Below are 20184 nucleotides of genomic sequence, written 5' to 3'. Positions count from 1 at the left end.
ACACGTGTCTCAGTCTCATTTTAGAGGAGAAAAACAAGAGAAAAAGTAAAAGAGTAAGAGTTAAAGAGGCCTGAAGAAAGCCCATGAGAGCAAAGCCTCTTAGGCTTACTGGCAAGTCTTTAGGATAGCTCTGGAGAGCTTTTGTTAACTCCCTGGTCTGTTCTTTGCAGGAATCTTCACAACTGGAGCTATCTTAGGAGGGATGTACAGGAAAGTGATTAAGTTGCTTTACACTGGTGGGCAGCTACAGAAAGCTTCTCCCAAGCATGCAGGAAAGCTGAGGGGCCTATTTAAAACCACATGGATAGACAACAAAATGTGGCAGGATGAGTCAATGAGATGCTACAGCAGAAGGAGACTGTAGAAGCCCCCACGTAATTTGGGAGGCAGAGCGGCAGCAGGAGATGAGTCTTTGTGGCAGTGCCCTGAAGGATGACAAGACAAAGCCACAGAGTATGCCATCAGTGCCAAGTTAGCGTGGCACTTGAGTAGGGGTCACAAGCCTGGCACAGACCTCTCAGATATGAGATCTCACTAACAGTCCATGCCATGAAAACACAGTTTGGATGGAAAGACCGAGAGGCCTTAAGCAGGATGCCAGGAAAACGGGACACTGGAGTGCTTCAGTGGTCAGAAGAGGGACTGGGGAAGCCTGGGCAGCACTCACTCTGGCACAGAAACATCTTGGTCACTCTGAAGTCCAGCCTGTAAGCTGGCTTCACTATGCTGCTCTATCTCACAGGGGCACAATGAAAACAGGAACACTTTCTTTTTACACAATGTACAAGCTGTTTTGGTTTTGGGGTTTCTGGGGTGGGGTTTTTTGTTTGCTTCTTTTTAATAACAAGTATTGTAAAAATGCACAAGGAATTTTAAGAGGACAACAGAGCTTGGACACAGGCAAGCCTCCCCTTGCTCCATTCAATTGCAATGATTTCTCCTACTGAAGGCACTCTGCAGGACTACTCCAGAGGCTGGAAATCGACAGCCAGCCTCCTGCCACTGACTGACCTTTCTCCAAAGTCAACACTCAGGACAGGCACTCAGGATAGAGCACTTCTCAGTGCTCCAGCATTCTGACAGCAACAAATTTATCTGAGGTCATCATAACAGCTACGAGCCAAGTAGAAAGGGTTGAAATTTTTTCCTTGCAAAGGCTGAAGGGAGATGGGACTCTTCAGTGAGCCAAAAGAGCAAGTGGCAGGATAAGAAAAAAGATGTGCTGCTAAGCTGTGGAAAAGCCTCTCTGAGTGTCACCAGCACACTGACCCAACCTTACCTTGTCACAGAAGACTTTAATCTGGCAGTAGGCTCTGTGGACAGGTTTGTTACTCCTGTTATTGTAGCTGTAGGTATCAATCTGAAGATTCAGGGGCAGGCCTTTGACTCCCTTCTGAGAGGAGAAATCTGTGCTGAGGCAGTTCACAGAAATGAAAACCTGTGGAAGAGGAAAGCGCAGACATCAGTGGTGACACAGGGACTCCTGGCTGGCACCTGAGCAAGGGCCTGATCAGAGTGTGCCAAGATCTAAAGGCCACTCTGTGCGGCTACAGGTGGGATCTCATTTTTTCTGAGAGATCAGGTGAAGTCCCCAGGCAGCAGTATGACATCATTCATTATACACACCATTACAGGGGCCCATGCTGCTTTGTCCAGAATGAATTTCAACAAACTCTCCAAACTTTATGAAGACTCCACCCATCCTTCCCAAGTATTTCCACCTCAGTTCTCAAATGTTGTCATCGAGCTTTCAGCAACAGGAATCCTCCTACACCCAGCCCTCAACTGCCCGGTGCTTCACTGGCCTGGTGAAACAGCCACGCTTCAGAAAATTCACATTACTCTGGGCAAGTTAAAACAAACCTTTCCATGAGCTTTACTTAAGCTGCTGTGAGCACAGCACATGCTTCAAGCTACTCAGGTGGGGGTTTTTGGTAAGTGACATTAAAAGCTTTAAAAAAACCAAACCAAACCAGCAGGCAACACATTATCCTTAAACACAGGAATAATGCCATTATTTCAGTGAAAGTTTCTGGGCTTTACCCTTAAGAAGATGAACACCATTGTGACTATTCCCTAGTACAACTTATAATATACTGCTCACATTTCCATTATTCTGATAAAAAAAATATACAGAAAATGAATTGAGTGGTTCTGAGCATATCTAATTTCATTTTCAAACAAAACAAAAAAAATCCAACGACACACCACCAAAAACCAATCCCAATGTTGCTCAATAGAAGGAAAAAAGAAACATCTTTTTGATACTATGAGCAGACAGACAGAAGTGCTTTGTATCCAGAACATGGGCTTGCTGTGTACCAGACACAGTGCTTGGTATTGCCGCATCTCAGAAGAAGCTGCAACGATTAATTACCCCATAAATTATTGGTAATAAGTCCTGCAGTGGCTACTCTCCTACCTGTCTCAAGAATAAAAGGGGAGATCCCACTGCTAATAAAATCAATCAGATCAAAGCCTTAGGAGCCAGAAGCACCTTGCCAGATATTCCACAGGAACACAGTCCCAGCACCTGATGCTCCCTTACTGTGCTATCAGCCGTCTGACAGCCTGTGCAGTGAGTTAGTGCCACCTCCCGGAGCCGTCCCGGTGTTGCAAAGCCAAAAGAAGGTTTTGAAAAGCTTATGGGGTTGGATCTGTGGGTTTGCAAAGTGCTTCTCACAGGCTTCTTCACAGAGGTTCTGCAACATTCATTGCTACTTTTAACAAAAGAGAGGAAATGGAAGCGTAATAACTATTGCCAGACTAGAGACAGAACCTGTTCCCCTGGTGTATAACAGTACCATAAGAAAACTGGGGCTGTTTGCTCATATAGTCCCTGTGAGCATGAGCTGCCAGCACACCAGCTTGACAAACAGCCCCCATGCCTTCCCTTGCACACACACACACACCATCCCATGGAGCTGGCAACACACCCACTTGTGCACAGGGACATGGGGATACACAGGACAAGTCACTCACACCAGCAGAGCTCATCCCCAGCCACGCCACTGCTTGTTCTGCAGTGGCCTAAGCCAGGACATCCCATGGGGACAGCAGCACCCAAGCTGACCAGCACTCCCTGCCTGCTCACCCACCAGCCCAGGGCTCAGCATCCCAAACACAGGTTCTTCTACAAGCATTAAATACACCCCAAATTGAAGCCAGGAAAGTTATTTTTAAATAAGCTCTTAATCTCCTCCAGACTCACCCAAATGGCAGCTTTTTGCCAGCTTTTATCCACCCCCTCCCTCCTTGCCAGCCAGCTTTGCCAGGGCCTTTGGCTGGCAGCGCTGGCACACCCCGGGGGAAAGCCTGAGGGAGGTTGGAGAGCTGCCTCACCGCTTGGGAGTTCAGTAATCAGATGCAGGCACAGCCTGAATAATCGTGTTCCCTGAGCAGGGGTTTAGCTTAAGAGAGCCACAACTCTGGTGTTTGCATATTTTTACATTTTAAATTTCCATTTTGAATTTATTTACCCTTACTGAATATTCACACACAACTCCCAGGTGGGTATGAAGAAACGACTGGGTTCTTTAAGAGGGGATTCCTGAGCAGCCAGGCCAGCAGGTCACCCACAGCCTCAGAACTGCTGAGAAATCCCTCATTTGACTTTCACATCGCTGGACACCAGCGGACTCAAAATGCACCAGCAGCCACCAGTTCCCTAACAAGCTGTCCCTAACAAGTTCATGTCTGAGTCTTCACATGCAAAGCCCACACAGCACACTGGGCTGAAGGCAGAATCTGCATGGGTATCCCATGGGAATTTGGGATTGCCTGTCACATGACAAAAGATCATCCTCCTACTTGAGAGTCTCCTCATTTGATTACTTTTGGCTTTGAGCAGCTGACTTCATTTTCATGCCATTTAAGCTTTCAGGGCTCTGGGCAGGAGATGACAACTAAAACCTGATCACCTCTCTAAAGCAACAGAGCACCAGCCTGCCTTCTGTTTCTGCAAAGCAATTTCAGTTCAAGAGGATCCCCTGCTTCTCCCTACCCATCCTGTAGCCCCTATTTTTGAGCAACCTCAGGTTGCCTCAAGTTCCTCAAAACCAAGAGTTTTAACGAAGAGCTTTTCCAGTTTGGGCTAAAACAGTTTTAAGCCAGTGGCTTTTTGTTCAGGAAGATAGGACTCGCCTTTGAAAAGAAACGTAAGGCCAAGTGACTGAGCCAGCTACATCCCCACCCCAAAATTGCCAGAAGAAAGAAAAACGTAACCGCAGAAGTTGCTCTACGTCTTCAGCCTGCTGAGCAGGATTCCTTTTCGTGTGTCCAACCTATTTTTCTAAGGGCAGTTCCGCATTCTCAGCTATATTAAGATTTGTTGCTACTTAAAAAAAAAATTCATCTTGCCTCCCAAGATTCAACATAAAGACAGCACTTAAAAATAGAGCATTGTCAAGCCTGAGCACCTACAAACATGAGTCAAGCCCTCAAAAGTTAAGCAGATTTTGTTTAAAACCGAGATTTCTAAAAGGATTAGAAACCTGTTCTGGAGTTGTTTTGCTTGCTTAGCAGTTAAGCCTTTAGCCTATATTTGAATCGAATTTCCAGGTTTTTCTCTCCAAAGCCAGGCTTGCTTTTTTTGTTGTCACAATGAAAGCCAATATTCTCTTCAGAACAAATGACTGCAATAGCAGGGTTCCAGATAAAACACCAAACAGTGTGAAACCTGTGAGTTGGTATGAGCTGCTAACCCACCCCCACCACCTGACACTTACCCCACCATGCTACAGACCCTCCTCCACCCACTGCCATGTTGGGTTCCCCGCAGCCCTTGGGGCAGATGAGCAGCAATCCAGCCACATGCAAGGGAAGACTGAAGGCAGAAGGACTGAAGCACCTCCTCCCGGATCACGCTGGAAGTCAGCGTGGGAAGGAGCCAGACTTCATGACTGCCTGGTTTGCTTTAACTGCCCGACCACTCGTGCCCCTCCTCACCTAACTCAGGAGAAACACACCATGCCTATATTCAAATGTACAAGAAACAACCTTCCATTTTAATAAAGCGGAAAAGAAACAGGAAAATTAATCCAGCAGCTCTGCTGCATGGCCTCAAGGAAGGGCAGCGGAGACAGCCAAGTTTTCCACGCAGCACCTTTTCCTAACAAGATCTGCCTTTCAAACAAACCAGGAAAAACAGGCATAATTAAAGGGTAATCAGAGTGCTGCAGGAACCTCGCTGTCAGCGAGATGAAAGATGCCTTTTTGAAATGAAGGCTTGCATACCCAGAGCTCTTCTCCTTCGTTTATCTTGGACGCTCTGCTCTTTTGTCACACAGAAAGCATCACCGGTTTTGATCAGTCCAAAGGCTACATATGCAGCAGCTTTAGGTGAGGTGTCACCTTGTGCAGCCTCTTCTGACTCACTGCAAAGGAACCGTAGGTAGGTACACAGCCCCGACCTCGGATGGGCATTAGCACACCGTAAGCTCTGGCCAGTCCCCAGCAAACACAGACATGGGTAAGACTTTTTAATGGCCAGAGAGCAGATCTTCCCTCCCCGCCCCCTGCCCCCCCATCAGTCTCATATGTCCTTCTGCATAAGGCACTAACTACAGAGATGGACTCAGGACTATTGCAGCCTGACCACCTTGCTCCATGTGGCTTTCATTTCAACAGAAGACAGGCAAATTGAACCCACCTCTTCCTATTTATGCTTCATTACACTGTTGTGCCCAGAGAACAAAGACACTGCTTGACAATCCAAATCCACTGGGTGGGGTTTTTTTTTTCCCCTCTACTAAGACTTCAGAAAAGCTTTAGCTCTTTTTCTAGCACTTGTAGGCAAAACCCTCTTATTTTTATGAGCCATTCAACTTAAAGCTGTCAGGATACTTTTGATTTTGGATGACTGTGCATGTACAGAAGAGTTTGGAGCCTACTACACAACCACCAGGGACAGGTTAAACAGCAATTCTTTCCAGGGAATGCAGATAGATACTGTTTTTCTTGACCATGAGCAAGTAATTTCAATGTCCTGCCTAAGACTCAGCAGGCAAAGAGATTCCAGTGCATCCTGGGACCATTCCCCAACACAAAGGCAGCGTCTCGCCTGTTGACTGATCACCACGCATCATACTCACACATCAGTCCAACCCACACACATTCCTTGCGGAACAGGACCCACTCCACTTATGCCATGTCTCGCTTTGCTTTCCTTTGGAGCAGCAAGGCCATTCCTGTGGTCTCTGCCTGGGGAGGGCAGCAGTCACTGCGCAGCTGACATCGTTCTTTTCACTTTTTGCAGGACAAAAGGTCATAGAAACCCTCAAACTGACAGGAAGAGGAGCCTCTGAAGCTACAACAGCACATTAAAAACCAGAGGAACAAGGTAAAGGATCAGTTAGACCTAAATAAAAGGACTTGAGTATGGGCTAGAGGACACAAACAAACTCCATCCTCTGCCACACGCACAGACTCCTCACAGAACCCAAATGTGCACCATCCACCATGAGGGACCAGGATGCTTCACAGCCTTGGCAACACCAGGACACAGCAGCTCCTCATCCCGTCTCCCAGCAGGAATTCTGGGAATGTCAATGCAAAGCCCAGCAGCCACCAGGTCGCTTGGCCTCTCCACAGATGCATGTGCAATTCAGGGGTATGCAGCTGAAGTGGTGGCAGCACTTTTCGCTGGTTAGCCAAAGGAGTGGCCCCAGGCCCAGATTCCACAGGCGACTCATTTATCACCCCTCCACTAACAAAAAATTACCCGGAAGCTCAAATGTTTTTACTTCAGTGCTGACAGCTGAAAGCATGTGGTTTCTCTAAGGCTTGGACAAATACAAACATAAAAGAAAATAAAAGGTCTTTTCTAAAGATTTGTCCACGTGAATGTGTACAAGATAGGCCTTAACACACTTTATCTGTGCTGCGAGCTGGCTGGATCTGAATCCCCTCCAGCCCAAAAGCCTTACAAGTTACACCAGAGCAGCTCCAAGCCCTTCTGAGAGGCAGAGCTGTCAGGCTGGGCACTCTGCTGCCTTAACGTCACCGTCTGGCTTCCAGGACTGGCGCTGGGCCCCAGCCAGGCAGCTGGGAGTGCAGGCAGGGCAAGCACAGGTTTGCCCGCACACATCCGCCGCGGCACATCCCAAGAGAGCCGTGCTGGGAAGGCTGCTCTGTCTTTAGAAGGAGGAAGGGAAAGAAACCACCTTGGTGCAGATCACCTGAGAGGTGGCTGATCTTACTGCTCTCACATTCATTTCTTCACCTCCCACGTGCACCACAGGTTTTGCATCAGCAGGAGGTGGGCCAGGAAGGAGAGAGAAAAATTGGGCAACTCATGCACCTGTGGGCTCCTCAGCCACCTCCTGCCTTTGGGATCGGATGCTCCAAATAAGGCTTGTCTGGCAGATGTGTGATAGGGCCACATCCGTTCCAGCTCTGCTCAGCCAGACCCAGCATCGTCCCGCTCACAGCCCTGAGGAAGTTAGTTTGCATTCAAGCCTACCAAGCCCAATTTGGGTGACTGACATAAAACACATGGCGGGTCCCACACCACACCAAGGAATGCTGAGTGGGAAATATGACCCAGCCTTGGATAAGAGAACATCCTCCTAGCTAGTTTACTCCATAAAAAACTTAAAATTAATGATAATGAAAGGAAAATATATATTCCTCCTCACAAAGAGCAACACTGATTGTTATTACAACCTGTTCTGAGGTAAGGAAACACAGGAACATCTGTGGGAAACACGTGGGAGAGGCAGGAATAAAGATTCCCAGTCCTACCAATGCTTCCTCACACACTGCACTCTGATAAGATAAAGGTGAAGGGCCAGGTGTCAGCTTTTGTTCAGTTTATTGGAAAGTAAAAGCAGTAGTCTGGCAAAAAAATCAGCAGTGTTAGAAAAAACAAACCCACAACCCAAACCAACCAAAAAACAACCCATCCAACCAAATAACCTCAACAAGAAACCCAAAACAAACAACCCAACACACAGGCCAATGCAGGAAAGAATTGCACCTACTGAGGCACAGAGATGTCTGGAAAGCAAGCTTTGCTCTCAGGTATGAAATGAATGGAGTAAAAAAGGAACCTCCCAGTTCTCTCTGCAGAAGAGCTAGCTACAGGAAGGTTTTTCTTCCAGCGTTAAGGAACTTATTGTGAGCTCTGAAGTTGGTTGGAAGACCAGAAGGATGGTAGAGTTTGGGACACCACATTTTGAAGAAAAACTGTGTTAAAAACAGCTTCTAATTTGCAACAATTAAAATCAAGGGCAACACATGCTTGTTTTTAAGCAAACCCAGGACAGAGGAGGGAGAGGCCTGCCTTAAGAGGCAGGTAAGCAATATGACTTTCCTACGTCGCTGCTCCAAAGGCTGCGTGTACTTGTGCCTCAAAGTTACTTGTGGTCTGCAGCCTTGGCTTCAAACCAATCTCTTCCCTTTAAGTATGTTTGACTCATCACATTTCATAGTTTCATTTCCAACTAGCCAAACCTGTACCTCCTCAATGCTGCTGAAGGTGGCAACACCTTCTTTAATGAGGGACATGACTGCTGTTTCATTACAATGGCATTCATATAAATGCATACAATATTCATCAATCAAAAAGCTGAAATTCTCCCTGCAGTGAACACCAAGCAAGGATTATACTAGAATAAACACTGAAAATAAGATCAGTGGTATACACCCCAGCCTTACTTCAAGTTGCAGCAAGAGATCCACCCTCTCCAAAAATTGAGCTCATCTGAAAAATCCTGCCCAAGAGCTGCAGTCAACACAAAAGACCTCCCAGAAGACCACCCTTGTTGCCAAATCTGCTATTTCTAAAGGGGGACTCAAATTAGCCTCAAAATACTTCAACATAGGACCCTTCCACTTTTCTTGGGGGACAAGGAAGGGGAGAAACAAACCACCAAATTCCTCTGTCATTCAGGGTATCACTTAAGAGATACCATAGCACCTTCCCTTTGGTGGAAAGGCACCAAAAATTCTACTGCAATAGTTCCCAGCAATAAACGCCCTGTTACACCCTTGTTACATATCCCTTTTTAGTAGAAAAGGTCTTTTCACACACAGCATCTGGCTTACAATGCCTTTTTCTGAGGGAAGGAGTGGGAGGACAATAGAGTCCTTAATGTGCAGTGACATCATTTTTGGCTCCAGTCCCACCTAAAGCAAGACCAGCAGGCAGAAGACCTCCACAGGGGCCCTTCTCTGGGAGTTGCCAGAAGTAAAGCTACATTTCAGAAGGGACCTGTTGGCAAGTGTGGAAGGGGTGCCCCAGCACAACAGCAGAGGCCTTTGCATCGTTATGACTAAACAAATGGAGGGAAGAGGCCTTTACCATCACTACACAGACAACTCCTCGCCCTGCTCTGACCAGAGGCCCCAACCCTCCTGCTCCACCAGGTAGGAGCTCAGACAGGATGGGAACAAAGCAGGATCCAGCAGAGCCAGTCAACCCTGGGGAAACCGATCTGTCCAGATTGTTCAACTGCCACTGACCCGAGCGCAGGCCATGTCCCCAGGCTGAAGTTAAGGGACAGCGAGTTTGCTTCACAGCCTAACGGGTAACACTGAGGTAACAGGACAGTGGCCAACGTTCTGAATGAAGCAGCAGGAAACACTCAAAGGAAACGTGCAGCAGTTTTCATTAGAAGACATCAGTGGGTACCAAGCAAGAGAACAACTACCAGGCATGCTGGGCAGACCTGGGAAGACATGGCTTCTGGCCTCAAAAACTCATGACCTAAACATATAAATGCTTCTCTTGATTGACATACAGACAGAGACAAAAAGGGCTGCAAGGACAGGATTCCACTTCCCTGCCTTTAAAATCCCCTAATTTTAAAGATGGCCAAGCCTACTCAGTCAGTGAGGAGGGGCAGGCACCTTCAGAGAAAGCTCTATCCCAGCTCTAGACACTTTGTCCCTAATGAAATCATAGAAGCAAAAGATGATTAGCTTGTGTTCAGACATCTAAAAGCTTCTTTGCAGGAGAACCCCACCTCAACCGTCTGCCTAACAGAGGCATACAGGACAGGGTGGAAAACTGTTTGAAGTCTCCACATGAGCCCCAGGGTAACTCCAGCATTACCTGTTGCATGTATCAGCTACACAGACTCATCGGATCACACTTCCACCCAGCCAGGATGGCTCCTCATTGAGTAGCTATGTTTCTTAAATATCCCACCCAGCCTCATAGTTCATCAACTAATGTGCCAGTTCCCCATCTCACCCTTTCTTCTCACAAAGCGCAACTATCTCCTCATCTAACTGTTTCCCTCCCCAGTCTGTCAGGTGGTGAGGTCACACCTCATCTCTTGCACAGATGCCTGGAAGCCCACCCAAACCATTGCTTCCAGAGTTTGCAGTCTCCTGTCAATCTTCCTAACACTTACCTCACCCTCCTTGCAATCTCAAGAGCACTACTCCAAGGCAGCCTGTCTCTCCCTCTCCAAGCCCGGGCCTTCCTTCCCACCCCCGGCTCTTTTCCCTCTCTCAGGGCAAGGAAGGCTTTGGATCCCAGGCCCTTTTCCAGTTTGAGCACAATGTTGCCAAGGTCAGAAGATACTAACCCACCCCTCTTCTATATAGCAGCCACTTCTACCAGCTCCTGTGATGTCCCAAAGCAACAGAAGAGGGCAGAGAGGAGCTGCCAGAAAGCAGCATAAAGCATTTACTGGAAACCCGTGGACATTGTGTGGTCCCAGAGCATGAAGTGTCTGTCATGCATGAAATGCTCCTGGTTTCTACACAAATGGGCTCACAGACAGCACACCGAGGCAGCCTGCTGCACGACAACCCCATCTGTGCAGAGCCAGACCCGTCTGCTGCACCCAGCATCCGAAGCCCTGGCATGACCCCCAGCTGTCCCAGCACAACCCAACTGGGTAATACTGGTTGCTGAGGGCATCTCAAGCATTACTTTCATCCCCCAACTTTGCAGCTGCAAAATCCACACACTTTCCTTGCAGAAGAGCGAGCAGATGACTCGTATCGCCCGAAAACAGCGTTTCTTCACCCGAAAGCTGTATTCTACACAGTCCCCAGAGTGCCCCATGGGGACTGGCAAAGCTCTCTCAGGCAGGTGACACCTTCCTGCACAAAGCAGCAGAGGCCCAGTACTCCTGCACATCCCCACAGCAAAGCCAAGTACCTGGTTCCACAACTGCCAGGGACAGCTTGCTATCACACACTACTTCTCCCTTAAATGAGACACACAGACCGAGCCCTGGGGGCCTAAGTGGACAATTAATACCAAAAATCCCACTTGCAGAGCCTCATCACCTCCCCTTTGACACCTCTGCACAGGACCAAATCATTCCCACGGCAAACTGGGAGCAAAAGAAAGAGAAATGGGAGTAGCAGCAACCCCAGAAGAACCATTTGACTCTGGTCCAGGTAACTGGAGGGCTCAGGAAGCAAGTTTCTAATAACCAAGGCTTGCTGGCTGGTTAAACGTATCATCTATGCAACGCTGCTGCTGTTATTAAACTCAAGACTGTACTTATTACTGTGGAAGACTTTGTGGCATCAGAAACTTAGCTGTCTATTCCCTGCTCTCTTCACAGTCTTGAAATATGTTGGGGGGGGGAAGGGAGAAGGGGAAAAAAAAAAGGGAGAGAGCATGCAAGGTAAATGAACCATGCAATAAAATTGTTGAAATTGGCTGAGGCATCTGCTGATAAGATCACAGGGGTTGAGAAAGAACTGCAGCTCTACTGGTGAGAAATCCGACCATTGACAAAGCGCATCCACTCAAGGAAAAGAACTCAAGTTAAACAGACACTTCAGCACACAGAGCACTTGCTAAAAATGCCAGTTCTTTGAACACTGAAGTTCAGAGTATTTTTGCCCAAATGCAATACCAATCCCAGGAGCCAAGGCTGTACTCGTGTTATCACCAGTCCTCTCTGCAGGTTCGTACAATCCACTGCTCACTAAGAGACTCACAGAAACTGTGACTCCAGAGGTATGTTTGCTAGAGGTAAAGTGAGTCTTGGTCATGCCTCCCAGCACCTCCCCATCCCATGAGGTTCAGCCCCAAGCTGAAATACCACTTTGAGGGTCCTCAGACCTTTCCAAGGTTGTATTATCAGTTTCGTTCCAGACCTACGCTCACTGAAGCTACTCATCATTCAGGGGTCTGAAGAGCACCTGGGCAATAACCACCTGCACCAGCTTTACAGGGCTGGGTTCTCTCCTGGTGGGAAGGGGTGGCTTTTCTTGGGACAGCCACATGGTTCTCAGCACCAGCTGTAAGCCCTACTCCTGGGTTAGCAGCCTGTCCCTGCAGCTGCAGAGCTTCAGAGTGTTTCCGACTCCTTAGGGACCTGAAATCACTGCTCTGTGTGATCCACCCCTGCATGCAAATCTAAGACCTTGAGTACCTCACAGACATGAATTACCAGAGCTCCTTGAACAGGAAAATGTCAGACTGGCTACAGCAGGAAGATACCACTTTGGGAACATTTACTGCCTCTTTTTGACAGCCCTTCTGAAGTTTCAGCTGTTTACTATGTAAACAAGGTGCTTCATGCTTCAAATAAAAATAATTCACATCCAGCTTTCAGCATCCTCCAGCAGGTAAGGTGCTCCCTGCCACCCCCCCAAACCAGCCAATGCCAAAGCCAGCTGAATGTGGTGAACAGGGAAGCCTGGCACCCAACACCAGCCTCAGAAGTAACATCACATATGCATTTATTGTCACCAGCAGCACACACAGCTCCTTGCCAAGTGCCCCAAACATCTCCCACGGAGCTGAAATCCAACAGCTGCCCCCACACCACCTCTCCCAGTCTCTCTTCTCCAAAGCCCTTGTGCAACAGAGAGCAAGGCTCATGGTGACAGCGAGCTCTGCACAGTGCCACAGACCCTTGTGTCTCCTGCAGAGCACAGTGGGGCACAGAGCAGCAGAGGCAGACCTTTGCATTCTCTGTTGAGAGCTCCTATGTCCCCCAAGCTAGGCTCTCCCTAGACATGGCACACTGCAGCCACCAGTACTTCAGCCCAAGATGGTGGTGAGTAGCACATAATATAAAATATATAGCCAACCTCCATAACCAGAAGGAAACTGGTCCCAATTTTTAACAGGAACAGAAAACTCTCTGAAGAAAACACCTGCACTTTGACTCCAGCAATAAACCAGCGGGAAATGCCTTTGGAACAAAAGAGAGCCTGCCTCTGTCCTGCTGTCCTGGCACCCAGAAGATACATGTCTTTTTCAAAAGCTGGAGCAGCTTCAAATAGCTGCACTTCACTACTAGCTACAGGGAAGCTGCCGTACTTACAGACCTACTGTAGTACCCACAGTTCTGAAAAAAGAGCAAACCAGAGTTCACCAGGAGGCTGCTCTAACTTGAAATAGGTCACTGGGTATTGGGCTCCGTGGTTTCAGCAACACATGCTTGGGGAGCTGAACAGCAGGAGCTGCTCTCTCCCTGCTAAAGGCAATCCCATTGCCACAGGTTTAAGCCCCTCAGAAGGTGCTCCCCACCTTCTGCCAGGATCCTCCAAGAGTCTGTGCTCCCTGCCAAGCTCAGCTAAGCTCCATCACACCTCCTGTGCCACTTCATCTGTGCTTCCTTTTGTCGGTACTTGTCTGTCAGGTAGGCAGTTCTGCCAAGAACCTTAAAGCAGTTGCAAAGCTCTCCTCGGTTGCACATGCAAACCCTCTTAAGAAATAGACAGAAGGTTTTGCCTAATGTAAGAGCGTAAACAAACTTGTTACATGCTAATCACCAGGTAGGCCACACACCCTTCCCCTCCCCCAGCCCCAGAATCTGCTAAAAGGGCAGGAAATAAAATCATGGTCACATACCTTCGCTTCCTCGTTGATGTCCCAAGTGAAGGATATGGCGTTGTACGCAATCTCCTCGATGTTACTGATGGTGTTGAAGCTCTCCTTGTAGTCAGCTGTTAGAAAGAAGGATGCATGAGAGAGGGGGAGAGGAAGAGGCAATACCATCTGGAGTCCCTAATCACACTGAGCAGCCAGAAACTGCAACTGCTCAGCAAGTCCTTGGGGGCAAAGGAAGCTGAACTGTATTTAAGAACAGATCATTAAAATGGCTGGAAATGGTTCTCATGCAAAAACAAAGGGACAAGCAGGAGGGAGGAGGAAAACGGGACCCAGCAGAAGTTCCAAACTGGACACTCCATTACAGCAGGCAGACGGCCCAAATCTCCCACGTCCCATAAGCTGCGGTGTGCGGGAAACCCTGCCCTGCACAGCAAGGGCATAAGCTCTCAATAAAACTCCTTCAACAACAAACAGAGATTTGCATGCGCGTCTGCTTCGAGTGCCAAGTGATTAATCCCTGCTTTTATTCACAGAAGGAAGGGACGAGGAGTACAACCCAGCTTTCAGCCAGAGAAGGCTGGAAGCCAGCCAGCCCCAGCCTTGTCTGGAGGCAAGTGGAAATTTGCAGTGTTTTCTTTTTTACATGTACCAAAGACCAGTTGTGAGCGAAGCTGTGAGAAGGAGGATCATTAGCATTGAGGTATTTCTACTAGAAACTTGCCCTTTGAAGGAACATAATATTTAGGACAGCCACAGAGTCTATAAGCTGCCATTTACCTACAAGCACCAGGGTATGCCAAAGCACCTGTAGTTTGGAGGGGTGTGCTACCTCTCCCAGTGCAAAACCCTAAGATCAGCCAGCTTACCAAGCAAACTCCTCCAAAAATCTGCCTCTTTCAGGAGTTCCAAAACCTACAGCATTAGCTCCAAGCAATCAAAAGCTCTCTCTAGGTTTTCAGCAAAGCTATGGATGGCAGAGCATGTGATCCAAAGTTTCCTTAAGTTAACAAAGCTTTAGCAGAAAAGCCAAACCTTGCCAAGGAATTGGGTTTGGAGTCTGACATCAGCAATGAGAGTGTTCCTTACCTATGTCAATGCATCTTTGTTTGGCTGTGTGCTGTCTAGAGTGCCAGTACTTCCAGTGCCTGAGCTGATCTTCTCTTGTTTTGTCTTCAGCAAACACGACCATGATGACACTCTGAAAGGAGAGGGAGTAAGATTAAAAAATAAATACAATAAAATGCAAATAGGTGAAAGAGAAAAGGCCACAGAGTTCATTTGTTTTGGAAGTTTTCCTTGGTATCAGGTTTTCTGCTTTAGGCTTTCCCACCTGACACATCACAGCGTAGCTGGCACGCCGCTGCCAAACAGGAAGGCAGCGAGCGGCGTTTTCTGGGTCATAAACAGAGATGAGCAGAACTGCTCTCCTAACTGGAGTTCAAGGATCTCATTCCAGGTGTTGCATCACCTTTACACAAGTGCTGACACCACTTCTTAACAGACTGAGCCAGGATGGGTTGGTCTGGAAGTAGGTGGACAGCAAAGGAATGAACATTGACGTAAGAGAGCAGGTAAGCTGGCCTTAGTGCTGATGCTCTGGTTTAGATTGCTGCACTTGGAGAGTTTAAGGCTACCACTGCACACACCCTCTTTCCCAAGAAACCACAAGAGCTGTCACTCACTCGGACTTTACTGATGGGGTGATGGATTCCTTCACTGCTGCTGACTTCTTTCAGAGTGATGGGGTAGAATTGACCTTTATTCAGGTAAGTCATTGTGCTGTCCCCAGGCTTCTGTCGGAGGGACTTGGAGGCTTCCAGAGTGTATTCAAAGTTATTCCTATGGAGTGAAGAGGGCAGTGACTGCTAAGGCATTTTCCTGGAAAGCTGATTAAATGTTCCACATTTAATCTGGAGAAATTCCAAAGTTGTTAGTTGACTCACTAAACCATCAACAGGCAAGGAAGTTGGAAAACAGGATGAGCCCCTTTTTCAATCATTTCCTTCATGAATGAACATTTAAGAGAAGTTCTTGGCAAGCTAAATCCCAAGACACATCAGCAGGCAAGACTGGAAGCTCCCTACTCAGGCTGAGAGCAGCAGGCTCTCATGGCACAGGAAAGTATCTGTAAGCAGTTACATTAAATTCAAAAGCCAGTAAGACATTCAGTGGCCACAATCTTCTCCTCTTCCCTCTTGGACAGCTGCAACTAACCAAACACCTAGTTTACCCCCTCTCTTATAGCTCAGATGAGTTTCATGTTTCCTATTTCTATTGTAGATTTCCAGCAAGGAGAGAGCAAGACCAATGGACCAGGGAGATGGACACAGCAGGAAGCCAACTCTGAGACACCGCAGAGCTGACAAAGCACTGCATCTTCCCATGAGATGGGGAGCTGGTCCAACGACAGCAACGGAAACCAGGTGGTATTTCCAACCCCACAGAAAGTTCTCCTTAAAAATACAAGTAGGGTTTCCAACTGTGAAACTCAAGTGAGCAGGCAGCCATTGTGGTTTTGAGATCCACAGCCCGCCTGGTTCTTGACAGAGATGGTGCAGAAGGGAACAAGCTGTACTACTTGCTCACAGGCAAGCCAACTGTAAGAGAACAGGAGGACACAGGCAAACGGGGGTCTTAAAGCATTACCCAGAAATGCTGTCAAAAACATAATCTTCTGAATTCATGTTGGCCATCCGCAGATTCAGTTCAGTAGGAAAGAAAACCTGGGGTAGACACAAAACAAAACAACACAACAATTAACACAGCAGCAACAAGAAAAGTCAAGATTAAACAGATACTCCTTACCACAGAAGTTCTGGCAAGCGAACTGATCATGAGATAACTAATTTTGGGTCTGAACAAACAGGATACTTAAGCAGAGCTCTAATTCAAAACTTTTGGGTGTCAACTAAGCATAACATCTCACAAGCCGTTGAGTCAGCTTAAGGCAATATAGTAGAGCTTTCCCAAATCTCAAAGAAAGTGCATAGCTACAGATCTCCTTGAGGTCTGGCTTTAAAAAAAAGTGCTGATTACACTGTTGTTTTTATTTGATACCATAAAATGAAACCCCATGGATTTTTATACAGGTTTAACTCTCACTCGAGATCCCTAAATACACCAACTGTTCTCCATTCACACCACAGGTAGAAACTGCAGTAATGAAGCTTACAGAGTCACTTCAGTCCTGCAAAGGCACTGCTGAGTGCTGAACTCTTGCAAATCCTAGCCTGGTGCTGCAGATCAAGATAACCAAACCACTTCCACTCCCTACAAGCCAAAGCTCTGTCACTGGCAAGGTTAGCTATTTGCTTCTGATGACAATTTCATGTTACGTAGATTTCATTTACTAAGTTACACTTGTGCACCTTTCTGAGAGTGTTTTATTCCTAATTCACTGGGTAGATTTCAGGCACACATGACAAGAGCAGTTAAAGACCGAACTGGATGTCTCCATCCATAAAGACACACACACACAAACACAGGCTGCCTCTCTGGGTACCTCTTGCACGCCCTCCTTGAACGTCTCCGAGAAGGTGGAGTCCGGCGTTCGCCTCTGGGAGCTCTGGGGCTGGGTGTTGGAACTGAACTGGTCAGGATTGAGGTTCCTGTCGAAGACCACAACCCGCTCGGGGGGCTCGGGGTGGTAGACGCTCGGTGGGATGCCCACCGAGAAGCCGTGGGGCTGCGTCTCTGTTTTGATGGAATGGGTGGGCATCGTGGCAATCGAAACGGTGACCGTGGTGTCAGGGGTGGTAAGGTGGCCTCTCTTGTCCATCCCCATCTGGGGTGTGTGTGGAAGGACAATATTGAAAGGCACATTTTTCAGAACCTGGACTCTGTTTTCTCCAGCAGAAATGAGTGACTGTTCTGTCACATTTGGGATGCTGTTCCTTTAAAGGGCAAAGAAAAAGAAGTCATGCATAAATTATGCAGCTTATTTTCTCATTAAACAAGCACTACAAATATTTCTCAGCCTTTTGGACAAGGACAGATGATACCTACTCTCCTCCTTGTGCAGAGCAGCTCTATCCTAACTGGAACGCTGAGAAACTCATTCAGAAAAGAAACCTCACCCACTGCTAGCAACCCCACCTTGGCGATGAATTACCCTGGAGCAAAGGGTGAGGGTTCACAGCTCAGATCCTCACTGCCTGGAAGACAGCAGTCCAAACCCAAGCCCTTCAAGACTCTTCCCACCATCTGTCAGCACACACAGGGTCTATGAAACTACTCTTTGGTGGATGGAGGAGGACTGAGAGATCAAGGTTGCTGCTCCTCTGGCCTAGGACTGCAGACCACCTGGGAAGCACTAACAGGTAAATTACACTCCTTTTTCATGCACAGACAGCTGAGAAAATCCATTCCAAAGACTCCTGGGAGTGGTTTGCATAACTTCCCTCTCTACCACACTCATTTCTGCCAGGACACCACCGAGTTCTGTGGCTGAGCTGACCTTGTAGTAGCCTGACTTCGTAGCCACTAAGTCAGCTTGCTCTCTCTCTCCCCCCACAACGTGGTCCTGCTCTCTCCTTAGCACCAATTTTGATGCTTCCCCATCCCCTTAGTGAGCCAGTTCAGCTTGTTCCACTGGCAGAAAACTAGCTGCTTTTTTTTTTTCCTGCTAGGTTATGGGTCAGTAGACCAGAGCTGGTATGAGGGGAGCAGTGGGAACACATAGCTGGGAACCAGACTGCTCTTAACAAGAAGTGCTTTGATTGGTTCATCCAGACCACAAAACCTCACCTCAGATCCTTAAAGCATTCTAGTCTGTCCAGAGCAAGAGGATGGTAGGAGTGGAAGCCTGGCTTGAATGAACCTCACATTTGTAATATTTACTTAATCAGTATCATCTTCTGCTTGGGAGGCACAAGAGAGGGAGGGCAGGAAGAGGAAGAAAGGACCTTCAGAGAATACAAAAGAAGTCCACAAACAATACAAAACCAAAACTAAATCACAAGCACTTTGAAGCCCTTCCCTATCAGCACATGCATGAAGAAGCAATGCTGCTGGTGTTTGAGAACAAAATCAGCAGTGAGCAACAAAGGCAACCACATGCAAAAATAAAAGGGTCACCGGTCACCTTCACAGCCTTTAGAAGAGGTGCCTGTGCTGCCAGGCTGTGTCTGCTGTTTAGAAGAACAGCTTCTGCTATGCTGATTATATAAAAAGCAGGTAGATGGTGAGGAGAAGCAGTTTGGGCCTTAGCTCTCCACATTCCTGTTCCCATACTAAATTCCATCCAGGAATTCAGGGTACAGAATAAAAGCAAAGAGCTTCTCTCTTCCAGCACAACATGGAAGTGCAGCAAGTTACTTTCCTTCATCAGCTTTGGTACTCTAGGAAGAGAGAGAAGTAGACATGCAATAGTAAAAATCAATACCTTTTGCTGTGGTCTTGGTCAGGATGCTCTACCTCTGGTTTAGCTGTTGAAGATCTCCTCTCTCTTGGAACCTAAGAAATACAAGGCATACTATACCTGCACTCTTTTTCCCATACAACAAAAAAAATTAGCTCATAGAACAGCCATTTGGACAAATTAAGAAAGCTCCCTAATACCAATCCTTATTAGCATGGCAGCTTGACCTATGTTCACAGAGCTGTGAGGCAACAGCCCTGCCCCAGGTGATGCCCCACAGATCTCCATGTCGCTGACCCAGCCAGCTGTGGCAGCCCTGGGCTCCTGCCAGCACAAGGCAAACCTGTGCCAAAACCTGTCTATCCTTGTCCAGAGCACCAGCACCAGGGTGAAGAGAACCAGGAGGAGGGTCCTCAAGGTTTGTGTTGGTGGTGCAGCTGTCAGGGTTCAGCACGCTGGAAGAGCTCAAGGCTTGTGACAGGACACTGCTCTGCAGCCTCTTCTCCACAAGCATCTGCTCAAGATTACTTGAGGCTTTCCTTTCTCCTTAGAGACAAGGGACTTCAGGGAGGACCAGGGTCAGTGAGCATACTGGGATGCTACAGCTCACTTTCTATATGGCCACATACAGACAGTGGCTCAAACAGTATTAAATCTTTTAGAAAGGAAAGGTCACCACCAGTGCTCTGGATTTAATACACCTCAATACTCTTGGGTATTTTACAGCATGGACAGGATTCGCCCTGAAAACACTGTAACCCTGATGACACAAGCCATCTCCCCTACAGCCACACACACACACCATCTTCCTGGCTGCGCTGCAAGGCCAAAGCATGCAGGTGAAGGTGAATTCTCTCATCTATGGCAGCTCTGTCACCCAGCACACACAGCCAGCACCCCAGTGACCTGAACAGGTCTCACCACCACTGGCACAAGCCTGTTGTGCTCAGGTCCCCTTGACTGTGCAAGTTCATGCAAGCTCCTCTGCAAACACACACACAGTGCCCAGGACTTCTGCCACCCTCACCACATCTCCTGAATGAGCAAAGAAAAACACACT

The 20184-nt window shown here is 47.7% G+C and overlaps 1 protein-coding gene across 1 annotated transcript in view; it reads right to left on the bottom strand.

Moving 5' to 3' along the window:
* Positions 1–20184, bottom strand: part of GRHL1 (grainyhead like transcription factor 1) — a gene marked incomplete at both ends in the record, with an annotated part of 39360 nt that overhangs the window by 13972 nt on the left and 5204 nt on the right. Inside the window, 7 exons of the mRNA XM_084261768.1 lie at positions 1280–1438; positions 13784–13878; positions 14852–14963; positions 15448–15604; positions 16412–16488; positions 17268–17658; positions 19149–19219. Of these exons, the coding sequence (XP_084117894.1) occupies positions 1280–1438; positions 13784–13878; positions 14852–14963; positions 15448–15604; positions 16412–16488; positions 17268–17658; positions 19149–19219 (1062 nt within the window). The remainder of the gene's footprint in view (positions 1–1279; positions 1439–13783; positions 13879–14851; positions 14964–15447; positions 15605–16411; positions 16489–17267; positions 17659–19148; positions 19220–20184) is intronic.

This window comes from Gallinula chloropus, assembly GCF_964237585.1.
Source record: "Gallinula chloropus genome assembly, chromosome: 3".
NCBI lineage: Eukaryota > Metazoa > Chordata > Aves > Gruiformes > Rallidae > Gallinula > Gallinula chloropus.
This window is presented reverse-complemented; position numbering and strand designations above follow the sequence as displayed.